This window comes from Chelonus insularis, unplaced genomic scaffold (genome assembly GCF_013357705.1).
Source record: "Chelonus insularis isolate UGA/USDA-ARS -01 unplaced genomic scaffold, ASM1335770v1 contig_398_pilon, whole genome shotgun sequence".
Classification (NCBI taxonomy): domain Eukaryota; kingdom Metazoa; phylum Arthropoda; class Insecta; order Hymenoptera; family Braconidae; genus Chelonus; species Chelonus insularis.
The window spans coordinates 820,316-831,088 of record NW_023276553.1 but is presented as its reverse complement, the minus strand read 5'-3'; the positions used below and the strand labels follow the sequence as shown (position 1 = coordinate 831,088).

Here is a 10,773-nt window from a genome sequence, read left to right as displayed (position 1 = left end):
CTTAAACTTTCTTTATTTCTTTATACATATATACAATTGACAATAATTGCTAAATTATCAGGATTGAATGATTAATAAAAGTTAAACATGTTTCAGTATAAAGTGAGAAGCTTCCTGCATGCAAGAGATACAAAAGTTGGCCGGATCTTGGCAGTGGAGACCATCTATACCATGTACACACTTGAGTTGTTTGGAGCTACTGGGATGAGATGGGTGATCTAATTTCCCGAGCAGTCGTGCAGAAAATGATCGTTGGGCTTCATTACGAAACGGCTTCCAGTCTTCGCCTAAGGCATCAGCAACAGCAGCTCTCTCTTTCTCATATTTCTTTTTTCCCTTTCGTCTCATTTTTTGAACTACTCTTCGTATTCATCTAACGAGTTGTAATCAAACTGTCTACTTTTTCAAAGTGTAACATTCGTTGAATTATCGAAGGGACACGTCATTTGGTAACATTTATTTAAACCTTTGACAGTCAATATATTCACCATGTATATAAATGTAATTAAATATTATTATGTAAATAATAAGCATTACTTTTCAAATACTTTTCGAATACATACAAAAGTATATAATAATATAGGGATAATACAAATAATTAAAGGTAAAAGTTTCGCTTGAAACCTTGCATTGCTTATTCCTACCGACATTACTTTGTAAGTACATAATGTACAATAATTTGTTATATTTGTAAAACGAAGGTGAATTATTTATACATTTTTCGGCAACCACATATTGGTCACGCACACTTGGGAGAATGGGGTGTTATGCTGATAATTTTACAGCATACTGTTTATGCTGACTTACAATTAACATAACAAATAAACAAAAGTTTCCCATCGTTTTAACTTCACTTATGATTCTTTATTTTATTGCACAAATTTTTTTTATAAATATATGTCATTTCATGAATTTAATATTCTACAAGCCAAACCTTGGACTTTTTCATATATTATTCATAGCTAAATAACTTCAATAAATTCAACGGAATCCAAAGAATTTCTTCACCTTTATCTCAGATACATTTAAGAAATTTTTTCAAGAAAAAAGTGGAAGAGAACGTGCTAAATTCCAGTGTCAGTTTTCACATTGTAATAAGTGTTTATCTTTAAGAAAGAATTTCAATAAATGCATGTTAAAGTAAGTTTAAATGAAGCATCCTTTCATCTAAACATGAGAGTAATTTCATTCTTCTGTCTTGAATATTTAAAATATCTGAATCTTTTGATGGCAATTATGATGATCAATCAAGGGGCAAAGTTACTAGTGTTACTTTGATAGTAACACTGAAGTATGATTGAATTCAAACCTAAGTAAGTTGAAAAGCTGTATTACCTATCTAGAAGATTGCTTATAATAGTATAGTTATAATAGCTCTCTTTAATATCACTATCATCAGAATAATCATGTAATATCTTACTAATGAATCAATTTAATTTTTCAGGTTATTTTAAACAACATCTCAATACATTTCTTCAATAAATACATGATTTTCTTAATCAAATATCCTTTTCTTTATTCACTTAAACCTATTAAATAAAATATGATAAATTACTGAGCTTCTGTAATGATTGAATTATTTATAATTTTTTAATTAAACAAATAAGCATGTATTGAATGATGATAATAATTGTGTATGATAATGTAGCAGTGAGATAATCTTCAACTTAATAACAATAAAATAGGTAGTGAATAAAAATATTAACATCTACTTTTGCTACTTCTACTACCACTAAAACCATGAGTATGTATTAAAGTGATGTCTTAATTCTTGAACCGTTGCATAATTTCAACGACAGCTGAACGTCCCCTCAATGATTGGTAAGCGAATTGGTTCCATCTGGTGCATGTCCTGATTCCCTCACATTTTGTGCTTTCAGAGGTGTCCTCAGTTTCGTTGTCATCAGCAGTGAACGACACCACAAATGTGCCACCAATTTGCAGGTGCAAAATTACATACATCCTTTTATTATAATTTAATCATTTATTTACCTTACTTAATTTTTTTATTACATTTTTTTCTTGCTTTCGGACTAATTTAATATTTGCATAAATTAAAATCATCAATAGGTTTTTTGTGGTACCAAAAGACCTGTAGTGAGAAAACAAGATTCCTTACATAAAGGCCTATTTTTTTCTTCTGTGCTCTTTTTACAGTACAAAAGTAACTCGACCCTCTTGATTTTATATAGCACAGAGATAAAATAATTGCGTGAAATTCTCAGCTCACCTTTCATGACAATTTTTTATTCTCATGAAACTCTTACTATATTTTCTTCTTCCTTTTTTTATATAACTTAACATCGAACATAGTTTTTGGATTATTTCGATTGTTCAGGTTTTTTTTTTAAACTATATTTTTGGAAAAAAAAATAATTAAACTGACATTTTACAATTGGATTTCTTAAATAAAAATTACTCAAACCTTTTAGCACATAAATTTAGATAAAAAATAAAAAAAAAAATTGAAATAAATTTTTACATTTAATAAAAAATAAAAATAATAAAAAAAAAAAAGTTATAATAGTATTACTCCAATCCTAAAATAATTATATAATACTAAATAAAGAAAGAAAAAGGAAAGAATTAATAAGGTTTAGAAGCAATTAACTTGAAGCAAACGTCACCCTGATTCTAACTAACGTCTTTGGTGGTGGCGCCTGGGTATAAATTAATTAGATTTGTGTGGGGGTGTGTCGAGAGGAGAGTACCGGCATTTTATTTCAACAACATTTGTATTATTTTTTAGCCGACTTGTGGTTGAAGATACTATTCTTCATTCGAACCACATATATTTTGCAATTGTCTGTATTTATATATATATATATATAAATACAGACAATTGCAAAATTTCTTTTACTTTCTTTCTAAAATTAACTCCAAGACTCACAGAAAAAAAATCGGTCTAAGCGCACTTTGTTGTTCTCATCTATTGAAATCCGTTATTCTGTCATCTTTTAACAACTGAAAATTCACCGTTGAACAGAAATATTTTTACTTCAACAATACTTTATGAATATTTATTAAATATAATGATAGTGATAATTATTCAATAAATTAAAAATATATTCAATTGCTTAAAACAAATCGAAATTATTATAAACAATATATAATTGTTTAGAGTCATGTGACTCCTTTCAAATTTTTTTCATTGTATTATCTTTACAATAAAATGAAGTTAATAAATAGTGATAAATTCCAAGCATGAGTTGACTTTAAAATAAATTAGTTCAAGATTGATTTAAAGGATTCACAGAATATCGTTATAAGGTCGTTGGTCATCAAAAAGGTTATGATAGCAAAAGGTCGTAAAAAGCATTCTTTCCAAGACTCTACATTGAATCTGAAAGGTGGTATACGTGGCTCAGGTAAAGGTATGAAGGATGGTTGATGTATAGGGGGCGGAAACGGGCGTTAGTAACATAGTAACGTTTATTATATTGGCGAGAGATACGGCGTGTGACGGAGGCGCTATACGACTCTACAAGTTCAACCTTGTCAAGAGCGCGCCTCTCACGAAGGAACAGTTCAAGGGTTAAATCACCGCAAAAGGTTGCGTCTATTCTCATTTCCTCTCTTGTTAGACCGACTCGAAATTTACAGAAGAAGTGCGTAAATTTACGATCACACGGACCGAAGAGATTGTTATAACGAGAAAGGAAAAAATCATTCTTGGAGTACCTACGCTTTCTTTAATAAAAGAAACCGTGAATTATTATCGACGTTAAAATAGTCAATATAATTTATGATTATGAACACACAAGACTAGTAATAAAAAAAATTTGAATAGCGTGGTGAATAATAAATATAAATATTATGTCAATCCAAGTATAAAATGGTAATTAATAAGAGTCATTTATGTCAACTTACGTTTATGCTGATCAATGGCGCAGTAGGGCTAGAACCCCTGCGGCCATTGCCGCCCCCAACTTCTGCCTCCAGTTTGATGCTTTCAATCTTTCTGTCTTGAATATCAACTTCAATAAACTCCAGCTTGATTCAACCACTAATCTACTTGGTTCCAAAGTATAATTGGAATTGACTTTCTTCAATATCAACAACTAAATGATAAATTTTCAAAAAATAATAATATTTAATTAACAAAATAATATTTTTCTCCACAATTGATTGTTTCCAACCGATAAAATCGTACACTCATACTCGTAGTAAGTATTATACAAAGAGAGCTGGCATATTTTAATAAACAATAGCACGATTAAACGAACTGCAATAAAACTAACATAAACACAAAACTGTACAAGCTATAAACTCGGGACACTGTCGATGAGACGGCGAGCACGTGGAACTCGCGAGAGATTCAAGCGTTGAGCGTTAAGAGAGAGGATGGTCTTTTCTCTCCCACTTTCTCTCTCTCTCTTTCAAGTGCCTCTACCTTAAGAATCGCCGATTATTTTCTCCTTCCTTTGATTTTTGATTGCACGTAACATCGCACTAGAAGAACGTGCAGGTAAGATTGATCTTTGAAGACGCAGGTGGTAGTTGGAATGAGTCTAACAAATAGCAGTTTTGTGTTAGTGTTGAATCTTGGAACCCATGTATTGGTACCACGCGTGCGCTGGTTCAACCGATTGCGAACATCCGTTCGAGATTATTCAAACAGCTTTTGATAGATGTGTTTTTGCAGTGTTGTTTTTTTTTTTCGTCTCGAAATGTTGTACGTAAAATCGTGAGTAAAAGCCGGAGCGAGTAATAACGGCCAGCATTCACTTTGAATCTCTTGCACACTAACTTTACGTTCCGCGGGTTCCGCGCACTTGGTTGAACGCGACTCTGGAATTGCTGTGGCGCCACCCCCTCCTCTTCTCGTGCACGTCCTCTTCATGACTCCCCTCTTTCATTTCACGACCGAGCTATTCTCTTTCTCTGCAGCTACTCTATCGTTTTACCACTCTATCTACCTCTTTTTCCAACTCGTCTTCCTGCTTACTCTGTCCTCCTGATTTTTCCCTGTAATTTACTCCGTGGTCCGATGCTTTTTTTTATTTTATTTCATTTTTGTACCCCTCACTGTTGCCTTCGCGATGCTACGCGCCAGCCATGAATCTTTGCCAGAGCTCGGCCACGCGCAACGCCCCTTTAATAGCACCCTCGTGGCTTTTTCCATTCACTCTGGTGCCATCTGTTGAATTACTTGGCCACTTCTCATAACTTTTGCCACAGGATCGTACAATCAAATTATCTAGCCCGGCTCTTTTACACCTTTTAAACTATCTTTATTTCAATACAATTATTTTTAATTTTTTTCGAATAATTTATTTTAAAGATATAAAAAATTTTTAATGAATTATTTATATAACAAAAAGAATATGCAGACAGATTGGAATACGTTGAAAGTAAATATGTCACCATTAAAATGAAGCAAAAATAAGATACTTATCCATTAGACTGAACATGTACAATTAAATGAAACTAAATATGCACATATTATTCTATTTCAAATTATTTTTATTCAAAATAATCTATTAATCTTTGTCATTGCATGTTCACTAAGAAAATTATCATTTTACCAGAATCCAACATTAGAAGAATTCATTTTTTATTTGACATACAAGATGAAGAATAAAAACAGATAAAAAATTGCAATAAAATATTTTCAAGTCTTCAACTCCTTTTTAACGTGATGGAATGGCATGAAAGCAAGTAAATCTTGTAATTCATAAAAAAAGTAATAGCAAGAGTATGATGGAAGTGATCGAGATTGCTGCAGATTTTTTAAAACGATCAACACACCTGCAGGTAGAAATACCATCAATATCTGTCAGACTACTTTCGGACAATCCCTCATGCATTATATATTGTAACCCCGCGGATGTTCTAGAATCTAGAGGATGTATCGGGTGACAAGAATATTTCTCAATAGATCTGATATACAAGAGGATGATTCATTTTTATGTGAACTTTTTTAACGATGAATACTTGGATCTTAACTAAATTCGTTGGATCCGTCGCCAAGATAAATTGAAAAAAAAAAAAAAATCCTAACACAAAGATCTTTTTTCGATATTGTTCAAAATTTAATACATCATCATTATGAATTATAACTTAATTACAATAGATATATAATTTACTGAATGATTATAATAATTTACAAAAATAAGAAATATTTTATATACAATTATTTTTACAACTCATACTAAAATTTTTCTTTTAAAATATGTACAATTATAATGAATAGTCCTTCAGGCACACTGTCACAGCACCTTTTTATATATGTTCAGTCTCAAGATACAAAAAATTAGCTTATTAGACGCTACAACTTTTAACTGATAATTTTCATCCAATAAAACATAATGATAACTTAAGCCATTGGATATGATGGTATGGGCATATATTGCGGTTGCGTGGATGGCATCATTTGCACTTCCTGTTTGTCAGGTTCATTTTCCTTATCCTTTTTGGATAATTTCCTCTTCTGATTCTCGTGAGTCTTCACATGTTTAGTAAGATGATCACTTCGCATGAATCGTTTTCCACACGTTAGACAAGCAAATCGTTTTTCACCTGTATGAGTTCTCATGTGTCTTTGTAACTCATCACTTCTTGTGAAACGTTTTGCACATAGGACCCAAGTGCATACAAAAGGTCTCTCACCAGTGTGCCACCTGAGGTGAGCTTTCAAATGTGATGTCTTGCCATAAACTTTTCCACATCCTGGTATATGACAAATGTGTTGCCTTTTGCCATCGGCGCCAAGCTGATTGCCTCCATCAATTTGGCAATTAGGACAACGACATCTGGTGCACTTTCTCCCGGGCTTTGTTTCATCACCGAATATATGATCAGCTGGTGGAGTGAGTGGCCATTGATATGGACTGGTGTGGCCCTGTGGACTTGGTGATAATTCAGGTGGACTTGGTGGTAATGGATAATGTTGAATAGCCGAAATGGTCGATAATTGTGGTTGAGATAAGTGCGTTTGCGTGCTCCAGGAAGATGTAGACGGCATTGTGTATGATGGTGGTGACAGAGGTTCAGAGATTTGAGTGTGGCTAGTGGATCCAGGAAACCAATAAGAAGGTTGACTGCTCTGGAGATGATGACTAGGAATAGATGCATTATACGGGTGATAATGCATTCCAGATGACCCATAATCCATGGGATAATGATGATGATGCATTGGCATCGAGAGTCCACTCATAGGAGTCATTGAAGACATCATTGGTGTCATGCTCATCTGTGAAGATCAATTAAGAAACCAGTTAGTTTAATATGCTTGATAATTATATTAATAAAGAAAATGTACTTTTTTGTATCAAATTGTTCAAAGTCTTTTAATTATTAAAACAAAACCGACTAGTGTAATTGCGACGTTAAAAAAAAATCTTTAAGCATCAACCACGTATAGCCATCAAGAGCTCACGCTTCGAATGTAATATTACACCTGGGAATTACTATAATCACCCGCGCGTACCGTGATAATTTGCCGTAAAATTATTGTATACTGTATATATAGATTATATCGAACCTGTTGATACTGCATCACTTGTGCCATCACTTTACACTTTAAGTTTCGTTTCCTTCAAACACTCAACAACTGTTGCTATAAAATTATTCTCCACACTTGGGTTTTTTATTAATCCAATTATTTGTCTATCCACCCACGATATAAATATACAGTCGAACAAACTAGAGAGTAAAGCAAGGACGTCCAGGCGGAAACCGAAGGACGTTTAAAAACTCGTGGCACGAGTAACTCTGATGGAGAGAGGGAGTCAAGTCCAGTTTTAGTTGCGCGGCCACAGGCGTTCGCCAGATAATTGCGGGTTGGTGAGCGTGTCGTCTCGGTTTTAATAACTGAGTGGACAACGACCGATGTAGAGGGAGGTTGACTACGACGACCAGTTTGTATATAATGTCGAGAGGGAGGGGGTAGGCCCAACGTGAATCCTATGCCAGAGGGGAACGAATCACTGCGCATGCGTATTCCCCTCCAGTCGTTCGGTAAATCAACCCCGACTCTGCAAGGATCAACAAGAGCGAGAGATTATTGAGAAAGCGAGAAACAAGTCTTTTGTAAACGCCTCTGAGATGTGCCTCGTGCTTTCAATAATGCAGTATACACTTTCTTTCTTCACCCTTGTATGTATACCATTTTTGCTAGGGTAACAGCTTCTTTTTCTCTTTCTTTCATTACATACTTTCCCTTTCTTTTTCATTAGTTCAGCTTCTTTCAGGGTCGGGCACAACACTTACGCACCTAATAATTATATTAAATAATCATCCATGATTGTTGAAAGTATTTGTTGATTTTTCTAATTGACATTTCTTCTTTTATTGTTTTTTCGACATATTTTTACTCCGCACAAATCAATTAACTTATCCTAAGCAGAATAACTATTTATTAAATGCCTATTAATGGAAAACAATTTTTAGGCTTGTTTATTCATTTCAATTATCATCATCACCTAAGATTAATTTAATTGTTTACTAGGAGGAGTTTGGAGAAATCACTATAGTTTAGGTGGACAACACAATAATTAAAAGATAACCTCTGTTGATAATTCTGAGGAAAAATAAAGTTCAAATAATTGTACTTAATTTATTTTTAAATGAGTAGTAATGAAAATTATTATGTAGTTTAAATGAAATTACTACTTTTGATATTTTTATTTAAAACAATGACTTTTAAAAATTTATTACAATCTTTTGATCAGTATCTAATCCATCAATTAATACCACCTTTTATTTAAAATCTATATTTATTATTTAAAATTATCATTATTCAACTACATCATGAGCATTAATTTTAAGATGTTACATCAACTAATAGCACTGTTAACTTACAGGTTATGCATAAATTGAACTGTTTTTAAAGAAAAAAAGATCAAAGAACTGTGAAATATATTGGCTGCATGGTTTAAGGTGCCTTTGAGTTCAGCGGGACATTTTCTATTCAAATAATTTGGAGTATAATGGTATTGAAAAGAAGAGAAAATTCGCATAAAAGTAGAACCATGGAAGGTACAAGTATTCTTTCAAAGACATCATTTAATCTTCGCTCTTTGTTCAGAAAACCCTTGATAGCTCTAGTTTTCTGCACCGGAAACAAGTAGCGAATGTCTGGCATCTTTTCAGAGTATGCCATAAATTTTATCAGAATACTAGAAATTTGCCGTTCAACATTTAAATGTCAAAGACACACACTGTTTGAGGCTGTAGGTCCAGCAGAGAGTTCATTCACAAATCGACTGAGCAACATAAAGTGACTCGTTTAGGGCAATTGTAAAATTATCATTGACAAACTGAGGTGATGACACGCTTTCGTTTTCACATTGGCAAGACTGTCGTGAGCCTATTATTAATTGAACATAATAGTTACGAGGTACAGCTTCACTAAAATGTGAAGAATACTAAAACTAAGAAATGAAAATGTCCAATGGCATTGATCTGCTTTAAATGATGATGTTTTGTCATAAAAGTTCCTTCTATTGGGAAAAATAAATGAAGATAAGTATTCACATGACCTAAATTATTCTTCTTTATCTCAATTAATAAATTGATCTACTACTTGATGCTTTTTACATTACCCCATATTGTTATGGAGTTCAACTGAACTTCTAAACCTACATGTTTAAAATGATTCTTTATTCTGTACAATTTGAATTTTTTTTGTAGGTAATAATTAATCTACTTATGGAATAGCATGAAAAAATTTCTTTGAAAAAAATATCCAAGAATAATGGAATAATTTTAAACATCTGTGTAACAAAGAGGATCTACAAGTGACATTTAAAAATTATGATACTGCATGAGAGGACCATAATGAAGCGTAAAAAAGTCTGAACATATTTCTCTTTATTCCCTTATTCTGGGAGTTTTTCTTGGCATTTCAGATCCGATTAAGAGGTTGTTTTGGTTTAACTCTGGCAAACTAATCTAAAAAATCTGTGAAAGTTGTCAGAGATGATAGTAGTACTTATCACATGTAATGCTTCTACGTGGTATATATTATCCAGCATTTTTATCTATATTTTTTTGTTGATAAGTTCTGACTGATAAATTGATGCATGAACTCATCTTTAAGCACTCAAAGTTTGTAAGTGGTTTGTTTAAGTAAAAATAAACCCTTAACAAAGAAAAAAGGTATTGGATGAATCAGAAATTTAGCAAAAATTCTTTACGAAAAAATTCCATCGATCATCAATAGTTAAATTGTCAAACCACATAAGCAATTGTTGCTCTAGTCGTCTCTTGGGAGGGTAGTTTTGTCTTGTTTGTTTGAATCGATGAATAAACCTGGCAGTACTTGGTCATTTGGTTCTGCTCATGCTTAGCCATCTGTGAGTAACAAGACAGACTGCTGAGTTACATGTGTCATTTATTTCTTCCTTGTATGCATCAGTGTAATATTGTAAACCTTGTGACACTAATGTCTACTGGCTAAGAGCGAAATACGTGACCCGCCCATACCCATGTAACCCTTTGGCCTTTTTCAGCCACCGTGTCCTTCAAACTTATTGTTGGTTAATAAGCTGCTTAGCGACTCTGCAAGGGGTAAATTTTTTGCCCCCGTAAATAATACTCCCACCCTTCTAACTTCCACGGATTTCATTTTTAATAGATGTTTTTCAGACTTATGAAAATGCTATTATGTTTATGTTAGTATTTTCATATTAAAAAAAAATCCAAGTCTCTTTATTAAAGAGAATTTTTGATGAATCATAAATAATGTACAACAAACTCATAAAAATTTTTATTCTTCTTCCTCATTAGTACAAATAAAAGATTAAAAATAATCATTACTCTAATTAT

General features: G+C 32.8%; 1 protein-coding gene across 1 annotated transcript; it reads right to left on the bottom strand.

Annotated features, from left to right (window-relative positions):
- Positions 1 to 6,293: 6,293 nt before the first annotated feature.
- Positions 6,294 to 7,758, bottom strand: LOC118067932 (transcription factor Sp8-like). The gene is made up of 2 exons (XM_035084954.1): positions 7,487 to 7,758; positions 6,294 to 7,195 (listed from the first exon to the last, which is right to left on the bottom strand). The coding sequence occupies exons 1-2, from the start codon at positions 7,511 to 7,513 to the stop codon at positions 6,320 to 6,322; spliced, it is 903 nt and encodes a 300-aa protein (XP_034940845.1). The 5' UTR covers positions 7,514 to 7,758; the 3' UTR covers positions 6,294 to 6,319.
- Between the last annotated feature and the right edge of the window lie 3,015 nt (positions 7,759 to 10,773).

Excerpts from the sequence above, each read along its gene's own strand:
- LOC118067932 (XM_035084954.1), bottom strand. The coding sequence starts at position 7,513 with ATGGCACAAGTGATGCAGTATCAACAG. Across the intron at positions 7,196-7,486 it reads AAGTGATGCAGTATCAACAG|ATGAGCATGACACCAATGAT; the intron begins GTTCGATATAAT and ends TGATCTTCACAG.